This window comes from Leiobunum rupestre, chromosome 2, assembly GCF_980474605.1.
Source record: "Leiobunum rupestre chromosome 2, qqLeiRupe1.1.hap1, whole genome shotgun sequence".
Classification (NCBI taxonomy): domain Eukaryota; kingdom Metazoa; phylum Arthropoda; class Arachnida; order Opiliones; family Sclerosomatidae; genus Leiobunum; species Leiobunum rupestre.
The window spans coordinates 62,543,890-62,561,370 of NC_143385.1; the positions used below are offsets into that span (position 1 = coordinate 62,543,890).

A 17,481-nucleotide genomic window follows, 5' to 3' on the forward strand; every position below is an offset into this window, starting at 1 on the left:
TATTTTCAGTTAAACCACTATTTTCTTGGCAATGTTTACATCTCAAATCTACTGCCCCGAAAAATTCAACTTTAACCTACGGAATAAAACGAAACTTCGTGAAGAAAGTTGAACTTCTTTGTTGGAAAAAACCTAAAAATAGACCGTAGTGCGTTCCATTTGTTTACCAAACCTGACTCTGAAGAAGCGTTGATTCAATTTACGTTTTTGTCAACACCTCTTGGCGGACAAAAGCGGAAGCGAAGTTTAGGGTTAAGCTTCCGGTCAAAGGAAACGTCACCGTTTCATCGCCTCGCTCTCAAACGGACCGTGAAGGCGTTACAAAGTCAGTGCGAAGAACTAGACGCAAGGCCACGAGGCAAAAACATTTGTCTGTCAGTTAAAAATCCCTTCGAAAGGTAACCGTACACCCAGCAAAAAAAAGGTCGAGTTCTATTACACGAAGCGCTTGGATTGAGAAGACACGCTCTACCACCGAGGGCCATTTCCCCAAACCATAAATTTCTGACTTAGAACATAAATTAATAATTTACGCGACGAAGAAGCTTGGACTGTGGCTAGTAGTTTCGATGTTATGCTGTTATACTGATGTCCTGCCGCATTTTATTTCGCGAAACAAGTTTTTAAAAAATAAGAATACTGCCGTCTGCTCCCAAAAGACGAGAAAACTTTATCATTCTACCCGTGGCGCCGTCTATCTCTCAATGGTTCGTTCAAATAAGACGCGTTTACCGGCAAAAATATTTTTTTTTCAAAAATAATGGATGGCGCCACGGGTCATATGATAACGTTTTCTCGTCATTTTAGAGGAGACGGCACATTTGTAATTTCCAAAAACTTGTTTCGCGGGGAGCGGATTTGATTGGATCTCTAGATTAATACTCCCAACTCAATGGTTATACCGATGTCTGGCCGCATTTCTGACTCAATCTAGATTTTAGATCTAGAGCGCCATCTCACGAGAGTAATACTAAACATTATTCATTATTTTTATTTCTCAAAACATCCTCAAAATAAGCAACAACGATATGACCAAAAGACTTTAATGAACTTCATGATAATTTCTAAATTATTGCATGAAGTTAGTTCTTTTAAAAACGAGCTAAAAACTTGTAAAGTTTTTCTACGAATAACACGCACAAAACTAGTAACGGTTTCATTCAAAATCGCGCCCAAAACTAGTAAATGTTTCATTCAAAATCGCGCCCAATACTAGTAAAGGTTTCATTCAAAATCGCGCCCAAAACTAGTAAAAGTTTCATTCTCAAACGCGTCCAAAACGAAGTAAAGTTTTCATTTCGAAAACGCGCTCAACAAACACAAAACTAGCAACGTTTTCAATCAAAAACGCGCTCAAAACTAGCAAAATTATTAAAGACACAACGCTCAAAAGAAGCACCCAATTACGACGGCGAGCTCAAAAGAAAAATCATGTTTTCGAAATACATCCATCCTAATAGTTTTATCATTTACACCATATGAAGAAATGGATAAATTTCTCGAAAGGCTCGAACCAAAACACAGTAGCGTGGCTAATATTCTTCCTAACGTCGGAATTAGGCCTAATCCAGTTTAATAGGGTCCCGTAAAAAGCTTACGCGCCAAATCCGTCTAACGCGCGCCACCTGGACGCTCGAGAAATAACGCGTTGAATTACTAGTTTTACTACGCCCAGTTTACGAGCGACGTAAATCAGTCCCCACCGAGAGTCACTCAAACGCTGGGGGAGAAAGAAAAAAACGCGTGAAAACGGCGATAAATTAACAGCGCCATCCAGCGACAAACACTGACAAACTTCCGGTGTCAACAACGATATAAATAAAAACAAGTTCGCCAATAGTCTTCGAGCTTAGAAAATATGGCGCCATCTACTTTAATACCTGTCAACTTAATGTGTGAATAAATTTCCCGATTTCCAAATGATGTTTTTGCAGATAACTTTTGAATATGACTGTTCTTTAACTGAAACGTTCAGCTTTTATATTGAGATAATTTTGAATGAGGTCCCCATAAGCAAAGGTCTAGGCCAAATTTTTGACGCTCACACAGTGGCGTAAATAGGACCCCCGCAACCCGGAGTTCAAGGAGCCCCTTTTTAGTTCATTTTATAACCTTGCTTTGGTACTATTCTATCACGGCACGAGCTTTTCAGTCTGTAGGAAAAGATTTTCGGTCATCATTTCCGATAAATCGAGAGTAATTATAAATGAAGAAAGTCAAGAAACTTCATTGGCAGAGTTTCTTAATGATGGCAAGCCCTTCATGCCACGCGAGCCAACAGCTCCCTACACTAACTATTAACGTTAACCTCTACAAGTTTTTTTGGAAGAGGAAACCGAAGAGCTCGGGGTAAAACCCCTTAAGCCAGTGGGGAGGGAACTTGCAAACTCAACGCGGAAGGAGTTGTTCCGAGTTTGTCACTTTTTGGAATATTTTATTGAGTGACGTCATCACAAGAAGAAAATCTCCCTCTAGCTGCCAAAGGCTACGTGTGACGCGTTAGCGAGCGGACGCAAAACGGCGAAGAAGTCTGCCTTGTGAATAGCACTCAGTAAAACGTTTGCATGTTAAGAATATGAAGTGTCACACTTATGTAACAAAATTATACACTTATGGTAATACTAATATACCGTTATACAGGGTGTTATGAATTGCTCTGACTGGGTATTATTCCTAATGTGGGATTGCTTTAAATCCTAAATTTCAGAAAAATCGGAAGTAATTTCGGGTTTTGGTAAAAAATATTTTTTTTACCGGTAGGTGCTAGAAAAAACGTTTCGATGAAAAAGTTGTAGAGTGCTGTCGAAAATGTTCAAAGAAATTGGTTTCATTGGAAAAGAACACTGTTTCACGAAGATATGAGCTGATGAAAAAAAACAAGCTGTCCATTGGGGTCAATAGCCTTCGCATTTTTGTAAATGAAAGAAATCACGTTAAAAGATTAAATTCCTTAAAAAAGTACACGTATTTTATCAAAACTCCAATTTAGGCGTACAGTAGACCTAAAAACGTATAGGCCAACTACGTACAAAGGTAAAATTTTCAATTAGTATTTAATGTGAAATCTTTTTGTTTTCAACCATTGTCTAACGTTTATTGAGTCTAATCAATATTCCACTAAATTTTTCGCGTGATCTGCGTGATTTTATGGTCGAGTTATTTTATGTTGAAGTCAATCGTAACGCGCAAAGGGTTAGTGAATTGTTCACCGTTCGATATCCAGATACGAGACCAAGCCGCAACGCCGTTCTTGGAGCTGTTCGTGACTTTCAGACTTACGGAAACGTCAATCCCATATTTTTTGCGTGAAATAGCTTTATAATATCGTTATAATGATAACATATTTTGGAAAATCAGAGCCTGTGGAGGTACATGTTTCAAACAATTATCATTATCAATGAACATATATCTCTGATAATATAAATATTATATAGTTTTATAACAATTCGCCTACTTTTAAAATGCCCTTTGTTCAACGCGCCATCTTGTTTTATATTTTTCCATCAAGCGACGCCGCGAACCCTAGCGGATTATTTCTTAGAGCACCGAAAAAAGTCGCAATTTCGGTGTCGGATTTCAAAGATTTACGTAGGGGTGACTGGGTCCCTCGAAGTACCCAATCATTAAAGCGCCTTAATTTCGTCTATTAACGGCTGCTGACATCTAGCTACTACATTTTGAAACAGTCAAGATAATCTGCAGATATCATGTTACCACCAGAGATCCTGGGAGCCGAGGTACTTAAAGCCGTTACCCAATAGAAGAGGAATCCCTCCTCCATCTAAAACGCCAAAAATCCTGGCACTAACGACACCTGTCGGTAGGGAGGAAAAATAGTTTCTTTAAACGAACATTTCAAAGCTTCATCGGCTTATTTTAATTATTTGCAGAATAAAACAAAACGCAAACAAATTATAATTTCACAGCTTTATTAGTTTAATTTATTTCATAAATTATTATACAAAACGTATATAAATGTTGTTAGCTTTCATTTAATAGTAATATTTGTTACAACATTTCTAACAAAAACGTGATACGTGAAAACTAGTTCGAGCCACAGAATCACTAGTTTTAACGTGTTATATGTGGAAAAATGACTGCTATAAGCTTCGTGCGTAGTTTAAGCTTTGGTCAGAAGTATCGCCGCCTACCGACTGAGATTGAATGTGTGAAAGCTGTCTGCTCATTCAAAATTATCTTGATATAAAAGCTGGACGTTTCAGTTAAAGAACATTCATATTCAAAAGTTATCTGCTATTTCTTCACACATTTAGTTAACAGGTATTTAACGTAGATGGCGCTATCTTTTTTAAGCTCGAACCCTAATCATGTTATTATAAGAAAAATTCTTACTATAAGATTTCGAGATTTTTGCGTCTTGTTGAAAAGATCGCGAAGTCCCAAACAAAATGGCGACTGGGTCAGAGAATGCAAATCAATGAAAACGTAGAGAATTGTTTGATTCTTTCGTTGAAATACTTTTTATTTCAATAGTATCGAAATTTTTAACGAATTTATTCGTAAAAAAAAATCAAGTGCTACTGATAATGCATGTTGCAGCTCAAAATAAAGCTAAGGCTTAAGAATTCTAATGACACTAGAGTACTAATATAAATATCATTAAGCCTTGTCATCAAATGCTATTTCATAAATAGTACGCCGAAATGTTGCTTTAATATTAAAAAAGCCTCGAAGAACTATAAAGATATATTTAAAATTCAAAATTTGCTCAAATTCTTCGGCTGGAACTTTAAATTTAGAAATTAGTCCCGTATCATCGTCTTAAAGCAGTGGCGTAGACAAGGGGGAAAGGTTTTTGGGCCTACCTTTGACTGTACTAAATTTCCACCCCCTTCTCAATCCCCCTCTTAACATTAACATATTCCGACCCCCCTTGAGGAATTTCTGGCTACGCCACTGTTTTTAAGGTCTGTTAAATAATTCACCACCATTCAACGCCATCTTTAATTCTTGTTTAAAACCTTGGTTAAAACTACCTCGAAAGAGATCTTACTAATCTTGCAAGATCTCTGACGTCAATCGCTCTTACTTCCGGTTTTAAAAACCGTCAAGTTCGCGAGATCACGAGAAGTCTTAAACTTCTTGCAAGAAATCTTATCAACTTGACGTAGCCCAGGGCTGGAGTTTACAAAGGATTCTATGGCTCTCTAAGCCTTGTCTATAGTTTTCGAAAAGATAGCGCCAACTTGGATTAATAATAGAAGCTAACTTTATACACTTTGTATTTCCTGTACAATAAACTCCTATTATTTTTATTATTATAAATATTGAATCGGTATTGAATCAGGAATTTTGTATAAAATTTTAGTTTTACATAAAAAGCATTAGTTGAAAAAGCCGCTACTTTGTTTGAAAATATCGGCAACGAAAATAGCGACATCTGTTAACGATTGTATAATTCCCCTAAAACTAGAGAATGTAACTACTTTGTTAATTAACACCTAGGACTTATACTAAGGAGGATAGCATATTCGATCACTTCTTATTGCAACCAAATAATATTAATTAAAATATCTAGAAATGTAATATTTAACCAAGAACGTGGCAATTTTGAAAGTAAAACTAAGCTTATTTTCTGATTAAACCCACTAAAAATACGATATAAGAACACAATCACAAATCAGTTTACTCTGCATTTATTATGAAATCCAAATATAAAAAAATATTGACACAAAAAAGTACAACTAGTTTCATATTAATTTGAAAAGAATCTTTGATGATTATCAAGTTGACACAATGCCCTAGCTGTAATTTTACGAGCTCGAGATGTTTGGAAATTACTGGTAGCTAAAATTAACTCGTAGCTAAATGCATCGGGCAAACACTTAATCAACTGCAATACCAAACCAAGGGGCATAAATTGCAACACCATTTGACTCTGTTCTTTAGCGCACAATGTAATTTGCTCTAAGAAGAGTACAGGGAACAAAGTACGTTGACTCATAGTCGGATCCAAGGCTATAAACATTAACATCCTCATAATATCGGCTATAGCTCTATTTAGCGGTTCACATGCTTTACCCCGTAAAGTTTCATCATTGCTAGATTGAATACCAAAGGGCGTATCTTCGTATAGTTCAAAATCAACTACAGCACCCCGTCTAATTTTACTAGGTCTGCTTCTATCCGAATCAGTACCATCATCCATCTCTACATCCCGGTTGGTTCGTTTGCGACCGGTTCGAGGCACTCCTAAGTTATTGGCAGTTTGCTTGGCCTGCACAGCCCCGAATATAGTCATAACTAACAGCCGTGCTAAAGCCGTACCTCTAGGTTCTAATAACATTTCTTGTTTAGTTTCCTTATTCAAATAACTTGGAATCACATTAGTTAGCATCGCCAGGGCACATTGCTCAATGTCTATGTGAAAAATACCAAACACAAAGTCTATAGCGCGGTGTAAGTCTTCTAAATGGTCAAATTTAAGTGCCATACGCACTAGTGTATCACAAAACCAAACAGGTCCACCCACGCAGAGTAAAGTATCTAACGAATGGGTTGTAGCTAAATCTATCCAGCCTTGGGTATGACCCGTAGTGAAAATGTTATCCATAATATCCCATAGGGGCGTTTTTACAGTCAACCCATGCGAAATAGCCGTATAACCCATATTTTTAACCATAGCTTGTGGAGGAGGGTGAAGATCATATAACATTTTTTTAATGATACTCGACATAAGTGATGACCTTTCTTTATAATAACAATTTAAAGGCTCGGTTGTCGCCGTATTAGCAGACCGTTCGCTTAAATTTTCCCACGTTGTTATGTCTCCAACTAAGGGGGTCATAAACTGTTGTATCATGTTCATTGGTTTTAAACGTTCTTCGTGATGTAACATGTTAATGTAATTACACAACCAAGCCGAGATGCACACAGGTAAACAGCACATACGGCTTTTAACATTATCGAGTATCATTTTAACCCTATCTGTAGAGAGTGCCCCGTATTCCCAAGCGAGTAATATTTCTTTAATCGCAAGGGGGGCATTTATGCAAATTTCATGCCATTTAACAAGACTTGTTTTAAACTCGGGTTCGGGATTAGTAAATTGGGCTAATAACAAATCTACCTTGGCTGCGTCGGAATGAGCGATCATTGTATCTGGGGATTTGTATTTACCGCCTTCGGCTAAACATTCAGTGACCCAGGTTGCGAAGAAACTCTCGCGGGTTTCCGTGCTTGATGTTACCGTCTCAATACCGTAATGCTGAGCGATATGACACAGCATCAAGAAGGTAATATCAAACAGCAAAGCCCGCGTTTGAGAAGCTCTTCCACCCTCTCCGGTCATTTGTTTATTGTATTCGTTGAAACGTATCAATTTATTGGCAAAATTATGCAATTTACCAGTTGCGTTCGCTGCTGATAGAATTAATTCAAAACTTTTACCCGGTATCATATGACATAATACACCCAATAACGCATCCTGATTTTTGGAATAGTCCGAATCCAAGGTTTTTAAGATACTAGTGACAGTGGGTTCGGCTCTTAGTATTAGGTTAGCGCTAGCTTGGTTGGTTTGTTGTTCGGTTCGAGAAACAGTATGTCTATGGGTTTCATTTTGACGTTGGGATAACAGGTCTTGCATTTGCGTTTCGTTCAACAACTGAGCTTTAATTAACTCGTTCAGTAAATACTGTAAGCAATCGCAGTTGCTTTTCATGTCAGTTAGGTCCAATAACGGAATATAATAGAGTAGCTTTTGTAAACCTTGCTCTAACTCGTAACTTGAATTACTAACTTCTGTTTGGTTACTATTAATTGAATGATGAAGTTTTACAAGTAGCTGAGGTATTTTCAGAAACGTAAAAGCAGCCCATTTTAAGTCTTCATTTGAATTGGCTGCGTCTGCCAAACCCATAAAGGAAGCTCGTAGAATTTCACAATATAGCGTGGATGTTGACAAATTTTGCAGCCTTTTAACTAACAATAACTGATCTACGCATACTTGAATATTGCCAGAAGGATTTAAAATAGCATCAATTGCTATTAATACATTTACAGAGCACGCAAAGGGCTGAGGAGCATCTGGGGTTTTTGCTAAAGCTTTAAATGGAAAGTCATCAACACTCGCTACTAAACTTAAAGCAGTTTCAAATAAGTCTTTAGAGACACCAGTTTGTGTTTGATTAATTCGAGATTCGAGTTCTTGATGTTTTTGCACGAGTTGGTTGTACACAGTTGGTTCTTCAAACTGACCAACGTAAAGCAAAGCTTTAACTAAAGTTGAGGTGTTGAAGTACGATAGAATTTCACATGCTTTTTCCATAATTGTTGCGTGTTCAGTTGATGAGCTTTGCAATTTCAACTCTGTCATTTTAACAAGGGAATGAAACACGCATGAATATAACCAATGAGTGACACTCACTACCGCTTTACACAAGGCAATGCATTCTTCTTCATTACCTCGACAACCAATTCGTTTTTCAATTGATTTTAGCAAGTTTAAAAGGCTGAGTATGCAGTAAGGTTTGTAAAAACTTTGGTATCGACCAATGCTGGACATAACTGCGCCATAAGAGACCACATGAGAGCTTAGAGAATGTGTTAAATATGATAGAAACAAGTTATTGGGACCCGGACCCACTAGGGCTTGTTGCAGAATGCAGTCAGCTAAATCATACACATCACCACTTACACCACGTGGTAACACACTTTTGATGTTAATTCCCCATTGGACATCTGTCCATCGCTCACGCCATGCTTTCAAGAGCAGAGATTTGATGCTGCTTGTTTTACTTGTATCCATGATCAGATTCTGTCCACAGTGCCGGTTCTATTCTGGGTAAAAAAATAGGCTTGTAAAAACTGTTTTGTATACAGTTATGCAATATTGTTAATACATTAACAGCAAACGACCTTTGCGTTAACTGTAAAATTAATACCTTACGGGAAAAATGCATGCAAAACAATATATATACAGGAAATTACTCAGCCAGCTTAGATTAAGAATTTGCAAATTCTTAATCCAAGCATGGGCCAAGTAATGATAAATTTATCATTACTTGGCCCATGATCCAAGCAGCCAGTGATAAGAAATACCAGCTACAGCTCAACCAAGGCTTCGCTTCAAAAAAGATAAACATAAACATAATACTAGAATATTTTTATTACTCATACGAAATAATAAACATTAATTACTAGAATTTATTCCTTATGATTTGAAATCCACATCCCACACCGATTGTATCAATGGTATTGATAAAATGATCTTACAAAACGTAAAAATCGGAATTCGAAAGTAGACGCGAATTTTATCTTTTTATCTCAAATTCTCAATGAATAATATTTTTCGCAGCAGGTCAGAGGTTACAGTCGGTCACAGTTCATTTCAGCAAAAGCTAAAATATCCGAATAACGCAAAAGCGACATCTTTCAATTAACTTTTTTTCAAATATCTGAAAATTTTCAATAAAAATGGCGGTAATATGATTAAAACTGAAACTAGTTAATTTAATCCGCCACTAGACCTATATTATAAATTTAAATAAAATGGCAACGTTGAGGTTTTGTGCGAAGAATTTCAAGCTTGGAAAACGTTTTCTGATACTTTTGGTTCAACAAAAATACCATGTTATTTTAAACCATGAAAAATACGTGCAAAATAGTGCATTTCTCTTCAAATATTTTGATTATGCAACAAAATCAAAACGGTTTAAGGATGATCCTGATGTTTTTGGCACTTTACAAAAGGAGGAACGATGGAAAGCCGAGTTTGAACCCGACGACTATGTACAGAAAAAGGAAAAAGAACGTCTTGAAAATAGAACTAGTGAAAAACGAAAACGTATAGTCGACTATATTTACGACATTAAAAACTTGGCTCGTAAAAATAAAATTAAAGAAGCCTTAGCTCTTTACGAGCATTTGTTTAAAATTAATGTCAGACCAGATGGACCATATTTATTTGTGGTAGTAATATCAATATGTGGCAAAGTGGGTTATACGAAAATGGCATTTAAAGTTCTGCGTCAAATGACCGATAGAGATTTCAAACCAACAGCAGGGACTTTAACAGGTTTATTCAATTCATGTGGCAACTGTCCTTTTCCAGAGTATGGGCTTGAAAAAGCCAAACAATTGCGAGAAAAAATGCAAATTAAGGGTTGGCATCCGACTAATATAACGTATCAAGCCATGATAAAAGCATTTGGAAAATGCGGGGATATAGCAACGGCTTTTGAACTAGTTGATGAGATGAAAGATAATAAAATGGCAATTACGGCTGAAACTTTTAATTTCTTGCTAATGAGTTGCATATCTGATAAAGAAGTTGGTTTTGGTTACGCTTTAAAAGTCCTGCAAACCATGGAAAAGCACAAAGTTCAACCCGATTTGTACTCCTTTAATTTACTTATACGAGCGAGTCGCGACTGTGCTATTGGCCCACCTATGATGCAATCTGATATTCTACAAGACGTCATGCAACGAGTTAAGACACCACAATTGACTGGCAAAGATATACCTAATCAAAGAAAATTAATTGCCGATAAGCATACTGAAACTATCAATGTTGAATTTGAACCACAAAATGCGCAAAAAAATCCAAATATTGGTAATGAATTGCAACTTATCAGTGAAACAGATAAAAGTGCTTTAAAACTGGTTAATAGGTTGCGTTTGCAAGATAAACCTGATCACGAACTAGTCGCAATTAAACCTATTGAAAGTAGACAAGACAGATTAATGTTGTTGGGTGGTGCTGATGGTATTTTCCAAAAAATGCGCAAATTTGATATTAAACCTAACATCAAAACATTCACAATGCTTCTAGTAACCCAAGAACGTACCAAAAAGAAAGAATTGGCATTACTTGATGAAATGAGGAGATTTAACATAAAACCTGATACAGATTTCTTTAATGTAATGATAAAACAGCGAGCAACTAATGGTCGATACAATGATGCGCAGGATGTGCTACATTTAATGATAGTCCATGACGTTCGGCCTGATATTGCCACGTTTGGAACTTTAACTATGACTTGTCAAAACACACAAGAGGCTATGAACTTCCTGTATGATATGGAAATGGCTAACTTCCAACCTAATATCCAAATAATGGGAAATCTGGCAAATAATGCCAAATTTAAAATGGATTTTAATTTTGCTTTGTATGTTGTTAAAAAAATTGCAAAATTACAAATGAATCCTGATGAATTGCTAATTGCGACATTAGAGGAAATGCGTGCCAAAGGTCGAGATGCTATATTTAAAATGGAGAAAAATTTGTACGAACCTAAACCTATATTTATGAATGATAACTTTAAAGAGGATTTTAGCATGTTTTGTAAAGTCTTTGCAAATTGGGCTAAAAGTATAGAAGTAGATTTTCCTGATCACCCATGGAAACAGTACGAAACAAAATAAATCATTTTCAAATTGGGTTTGGGTTTTGACTTTTTAACAGTCAAGAATGACAGTGGCGTAGCTGATGGTCCGCAGAGCCCGCGGTGCGGGGGGGGGGCCTTGAGCTTCAAGGGGGCCTCGCTAACCATAAAAAAATTAAATAGGGGGGCCTCAAAGAGATTTTTGCGGGGGGGCCTCTGAGTTCTCAGCTACGCCACTGAAGAATGATTTTTATATGTTAAATGCAAGTTCCCTTGCCTTGTCACTTTAAGTTACTTTACGCTTATTGCAATGCGAATCAAAACATCCTCAGTTAATCAGAAACCCTCCGATTAGTTTAAATCTTTAATAGTGTTTTAGATATTGTGTAAAAATAATTAGAACTTGAAAATCCGGAAGAGGGTACTGTTGTATATGCATGCAATACTAGAACCGATATTAATAATAGGAATAACCTGAAATAAAGCTTTTATTATTATCAGTTAGATACTGGTTTACATAGGAGTCTGTGTTATTAATTTAAATTAAATCTAAAACCAAAAAGGATAAATAAAATGCTACAATTTTGTCACCAATTTTCAATTATATTTTTTGAGGTCTTTTTTAAAAATATTAAAAGAGTTCTGACTTTTTAGCACTGCTTCTAGTGGGTTCCATAACCTTATACCATTTACTCTTATGGTTTTATTACTAAATGAATTATGGTAATTCTGAGTATTAAAGTTAATATTTGTGTTTCTTGTGACGTACGTATGGCTTTGATTGAGGGACGATTCGAATATTTCTAAAACATATCTGGGGCATTTTTTGTTATGGATTTTGTACATTAGTAGTAAGGTGTGATAGTTCGCTCTTTGCTGTGAGCTCATCCAACTTAGCTCCTTTCTGGCTTCTGATGCTGAAGATCTTGGGGGTATATGTAATATGGCTCTGGCTCCATTATTTTGCAAGGTTTGTAGTTTCTTCAGATTTGTGATGGGTGCAGCATTGTAAAATATATCACCATAGTCAAACACTGATTGTACCAGGGTGTTATACAAGATACAGAGGGTTTCTTGGTTGAGGCTTGATATATACGGTTTAAATCGTAAATTGTTTTACTTTGGTAAATGTATAGTCAATGTGAAAAGACAATTTAAGCTCATCGTCAAAGATTAGACCCAGGTATTTAAATGTATTAACCCTCCGAATTTCCATTTTTGGCAGCTCCATTATAATTGATGTGATTTGTTTTTTGGCCTTATTTGGTGAAAAGATCATAAAAGCAGATTTTTTGACGTTGAGCTGTAACCCTTTAGAAAGTAATACATTACGCAACATGAGGATATCATGCTTAAGATTTACTATTGCATTATTTAGGTTTTTGTCTGAATTGAGCAGTGTCATCGTCAGCATATTCAATTGACTTTGATGTATTGAAGGCTTTGTGGTTATCACTAGTGTATAAGTTAAAGAGTAGGGGTCCGAACACACTACCCTGGGGAACTCCGGTTTTAACCAATAGTGGTTCAGAGGTGTTCCCATTGACTGATACTACTTGTGCTGGTTCACTAAGATAGGAGTTAACCCAATCCAGTGATGCATTTTCTAGACCAATCCTCTTTAATATTTCAATTAAAGTGTTGTGTTTAACACTATCAAATGCTTTGGACATGTCGAGGAATGCTACTATTCGCCGCTGTTTTAAATGCCTGGTCATTCACCGCCAAGGAGGCGCCCAGGTCTTCGCATTGCGTGCCGCAGATACTCGTTCATACCCTCATCCATCCGGGACTGGAACTCTCTGCCCGAACATCTCAAGGGCATTTTAAAGCAAACCCAGTTCCGAAAGGATCTTGCGAACTTTCTTGAACTCTACATATTTTATTTCTCGATGTCTTGACGTGATGGGTTAAGCAAATAAAGAAGTAAAGAACATATTTGTCAGCTTCGAGTTGCTGTATGATGCGCTCATGCAAATTCAGGGTACATGTCATTGTAGATTGGCCTGGAAGAAAGCCGGATTGCATGTGGTAGAATATCTCGTTATTGATACAGTACTCTAAAATCTGATAGTATGGATGGCATCCTATGCCTATCGCATGTAAAGGAGAGAAGAACTCGTTCTACCAAGTTAAGGAAACTAGATAGCCACTCTTAATTCAGTACTTTTAAGTTAATACTTAAAATATACTAGACAAGAGTTAAAAAGGTCTACCTCACAGGACGACGGAATTAAGAGTGCCTAACTAGTTTCCTTAACTGGGGTAGAACGAGTTCTTCCCCCCTTTACAGGCTTAGAACGCCATCTATACTAATATTGGTTCTAGTACTGCATGCATATACAAAAGTTTATTACTAAAGCGCCGGGACTAGTGGCGTAGTCCTTTCTTTAGTTCTTTAGTTCAGTTTACGCCCGACAAAGGGTTATAAACCCATCACGTCGAGACAAGGAGGAGCTAGTCGTACAGGTTCAGGTACGCAGCAAGGGCCTTTCGGAATTGGGCCCTGTTGGGGATATCGTTGAGATAATCAGGAAGGGAATTCCACTCCTGAACGGAGGAGGGAAGAAATGAATGCTTGCGCACGGAGAGTTGGAAGCCCGGAAGAATCATGGAGGCGACACGATTTCCTCTGGGAGGGCGGCGCCAGTCGGACAGGGCTGCCGAGAGGGGAGCAAGCGCACCACAGGAGCGGTGAACCACACTGTTTACGATGACGAGACGCTTTAACCGACGTCGCAAAGAAAGAGTGTCCCATTTTTTGTTCTTGAGTACGTTTGTCATCGATGTACTCCACGCGAAACCAACACTGGCCGCGAAGCGAAGGGCACGGCGCTGTATAGTGTGAACCGCGTGGGCGCCACTCACTGTTGACGGAGACCAGACTGCTGAGCAATACTCCAAAATAGGGAATACATAAGTATGAACTCCCAATGACTTTGTCGCAAAGGAACAGTGGGACAAGTGGCGGCGGATGAAGCCCAGGGCCCTGGCGGCCTTGGCAGTGACGCGATAAATGTGGGTGGACCACTCCAGGGTTTCAGTTAGGGTCACACCGAGATACTGTTGAGAGGAGACAGAACGAAGGTCAGCCCCTAGGAGGGCATATTTCACTGGGTGAACAGGCTGCCCAACTCTGCGAAGAGAGAGAACGGAGCACTTGGCTGAATTTAGCGGAAGCTGCCATTGTTCGCTCCAGTCGCCGATGGTGTTTAGGTCAGATTGGAGGACAACGCAGTCCTGTGGCGAGAAGATCGTCCTGGAGAGCGCTACATCGTCCGCAAAGATGTAAAGTGTGGAGACGACATTTTCTCCGATGTCGTTAATGTAGATAATGAAGAGGAGCGGCCCCAGGACCGAGCCCTGTGGGACGCCAGAAGAAGCCGGAAGCCAGTCGGAGGAGGTGCCGGGCAGCACCACTCGAAATTGCCTGTTTTCAAGGTAGGCAGATAGCCAGTTAAGGGTACGACCCCTGACGCCGTATGAGTGAAGTTTGGCCTTGAGGAGCTCATGTGGAACTGAGTCAAAGGCTTTGCGGAAGTCGAGAAATATGATGTCGACTCGGCCAGCTTGTTCTAACCCAGAAGTCCAGTCTTCGACACAACAGAGGAGCTGGGTTTCCGTACTGAACCCACTACGGAAGCCATGCTGGGACGGACTCATAAGGTTGTGCTGGATAAAGTGGGCCGAGATTGAAGAAGCATTTACGTGCTCATCAGCTTTTAGGACCTGCGACAGGAGTGCAATCGGACGGTACTCCGCTGGATTTGACTTGTCACCACCCTTCGGGATCGGCGTGACGTTTGCCCGACGCCAGTCCTCCGGAATTTCGCCCGTATCATAGGAGAGCTGGAAAAGGGTAGTCAGAGGAGCGGCTAACGCATTAGCACACCGGCGCAGGATGACAGCCTGGATGCCGTCAGGGCCCGGAGCTTTATGCGGTTTGACCTTTTTGAGGAGTTGATGAATTCCTTGAACCGAGAAACTAATGTCAGGCATTGGCAGGGCCCGGGATTTCAAGAGGGGAACGGTCTCCACAGCATATGCTGGAAAGGAGCGTCGGAAGGTGGAAGCCAGGAGATTGGCTTTATCGGTTGCAGTGGAGTAAGTTCGCCCGGAGTCGGAGAGGTCAGGAACTCCAGTCACCTTCGCTTTCTTGGATACGAGCTGGTAGAATTGTTTCCTGTGGGTCGTGAGGTCGGAAGCCACCTTGTCCACGTGGTGGGTTCGTGCAGCACGGAGGGCGTATTTGACAATGGCCCGATGCCGAGTGAAGGCTTGCGTGTTGGCAGCCGAAGGGTACTGTCGGGAGCGGTTGTAGCGGCGCTTGGTAATTCGCATCAGACGCCGGAGGGCCGAGCCTACCCACGGAAGATTGTGCCTGGAGGAGAGCCGCTTCATCGGAACATGAGCCTCAACCGCCCGGGCGATGGCCGAAGTTAAATCGCTCCAAGCCTCAGCAATAGAAGTGGCTTTACTCAGGTTGACAGCCGCCAGCGAGTCCGCTATCGCATTGAAGTCGGCCTTGTTAAAATTGGGAACGGAGCGAGGGACGGTTCGAGGCTGTGGGCGAACGCCATGGATGTTGAGTAAGAGAAAGTCATGATCGCTGACCCCAGGAAGATGGGAAACGTCTTCGACGAGGCTGTCATCAGAGACTAGTACCAGGTCGAGAATGTTGGCCACGGAGTCCTTGGTTCGGGTGGGTGCTGTGAAACGTTGGGTGAGATGAGAGACCAAAATTGTGTGGAGAAAGCTGGAAGCCTCTGACGAGGGACTCTCGAGCGTAGGCCAGTCAATGCTGGGAAAGTTGAAGTCTCCGACTATGATGAGGTCAGACTGGCTCTCAGTGAGGCGCCCAAGGAGAGAGTTTAGTCGCTTGGTGTAGGAAGCCTTGGCTGACGGGGGCCGATAGATGCAGCACAGTCTGAGGCAGGAGGGACCGATGTTCACCCTGGCGGCGACCGCTTCGACGTCGGTGTTTAGGTCCAGGGGGTAAGACTTGAAGTCCCTGCTGATTGCCAGACATACACCACCGCCTTTCAGGTTTCTGTCCCTGCGGTACACTTCAAAATCAGGACCGAAGAGCTCAAAGGAAGAGATGGAAGCGTCCAATTTGGTCTCAGTCACCGCGATGAAGGGAGTACGGAGCGTGTCGATGTAGGCACGGAGGGCAAAGTGTTTAGTTTTGAGAGAGTCAATGTTGGTGTACAGTAGGGAGAGGTTTTCGCGGCCGAGTCAATGAGCCGCGGGTCGTTCATCAGGCAGGCCCGGTGCCGGACCCGTGGGCGCAGGGCGAAAATAGGCGACGACGATTCCCGTGGTCCAGTGCTCTGGCGCAAAAGCAAGTGAGGCTTCATGGGCAGGAAGGGACACGATGAATGAGGTGAAATTTCGGCGACCCTCTTGTGGCTCAACCGTCACGGAGATGGGGTGGAGCCCCAGGGCGATTAGGCGGCCTTCGATTTGCGACGCCGTGACAGAAATGTGGACTTTCGAGATTAGAAGTGTTTTTGTAGTTTTGGCCGCCATCGGAGAGCCGTTTATTTCTATGTTGGTGCCCCATTTCATCGGGGGACGCAGACTTGAAGCTTTTTCGCTTTTGGAAAAAGAAACTCCCTCTGGCCATGTAGTGGGGTCCAGAGCTGCGTCAAGCTGGGCGGGACTGACGTCAAAAAAGCATGTCTGGAAAGGTTGCCGATACAAGGTGCGAAGCCGAAGCCCGAAGGGGGTGATGTCGTGGCCCTCTGGGAAGGTCTCAAGGGCAGCGGAAGACAACTCAGGGTGAAGTCTGGAGACGTAGATGCCTATGGTCGCCTCAGCAGCCTGGAGAGTTGTGGTTCCAGTGGGAGCCGCACCTTGGATTGAGTGTCGGCGCTGCGGGGAAGCCTTGGAAGGCACGGAATTAATCTGTTCCCGTGGGCGTCTCCCCTTCTTCCGAGAGACAACCTGCCAGGCCTGGTGAGGGCCTTGTGGAGGGATGGGCGGGGCCAGACCCCGTTCGGTGTCCCTCAGTGCTGCAGTCTGGCGAGGAGCCCGAGAAGTAGCACTGGCGTGCCGGTCGATAGCGGGCTGGGGGGTTGCCTCGAAAGACAGAGTCCCCTTTCGTTGGGTTTCTAGGAGTTGTCGTCGG

The 17,481-nt window shown here is 40.8% G+C and overlaps 2 protein-coding genes across 4 annotated transcripts; one reads left to right on the top strand and one right to left on the bottom strand.

The window, feature by feature from the left end:
• Positions 1 to 5,633: 5,633 nt before the first annotated feature.
• On the bottom strand, positions 5,634 to 9,279 carry MED24 (mediator complex subunit 24). Of its 3 annotated transcripts, none has more exons than XM_090166021.1 (2): positions 9,163 to 9,279; positions 5,634 to 8,802 (listed from the first exon to the last, which is right to left on the bottom strand). In XM_090166021.1, the coding sequence occupies exon 2, from the start codon at positions 8,768 to 8,770 to the stop codon at positions 5,717 to 5,719; it is 3,054 nt and encodes a 1,017-aa protein (XP_090022147.1). In that variant the 5' UTR covers positions 8,771 to 8,802; positions 9,163 to 9,279; the 3' UTR covers positions 5,634 to 5,716. The 3 variants fall into 3 exon arrangements, with proteins under 3 accessions (XP_090022147.1, XP_090022149.1, XP_090022148.1); XM_090166023.1 differs by having other exon boundaries at positions 5,634 to 8,797; positions 9,163 to 9,271; XM_090166022.1 differs by having other exon boundaries at positions 9,142 to 9,266.
• Positions 9,280 to 9,513: 234 nt separating this feature from the next.
• LOC149958674 (pentatricopeptide repeat-containing protein 1, mitochondrial) lies at positions 9,514 to 11,958 on the top strand. Its single transcript, XM_090167238.1, has one exon. It carries the CDS (start codon positions 9,514 to 9,516, stop codon positions 11,386 to 11,388), a length of 1,875 nt encoding a protein of 624 aa, XP_090023364.1. The 3' UTR covers positions 11,389 to 11,958.
• Positions 11,959 to 17,481: the final 5,523 nt, after the last annotated feature.

Coding starts and splice junctions, on each gene's coding strand:
- MED24 (XM_090166021.1), bottom strand. CDS start 8,770: ATGGATACAAGTAAAACAAGCAGCATCAAATCTCTGCTCTTGAAAGCA.
- LOC149958674 (XM_090167238.1), top strand. CDS start 9,514: ATGGCAACGTTGAGGTTTTGTGCGAAGAATTTCAAGCTTGGAAAACGT.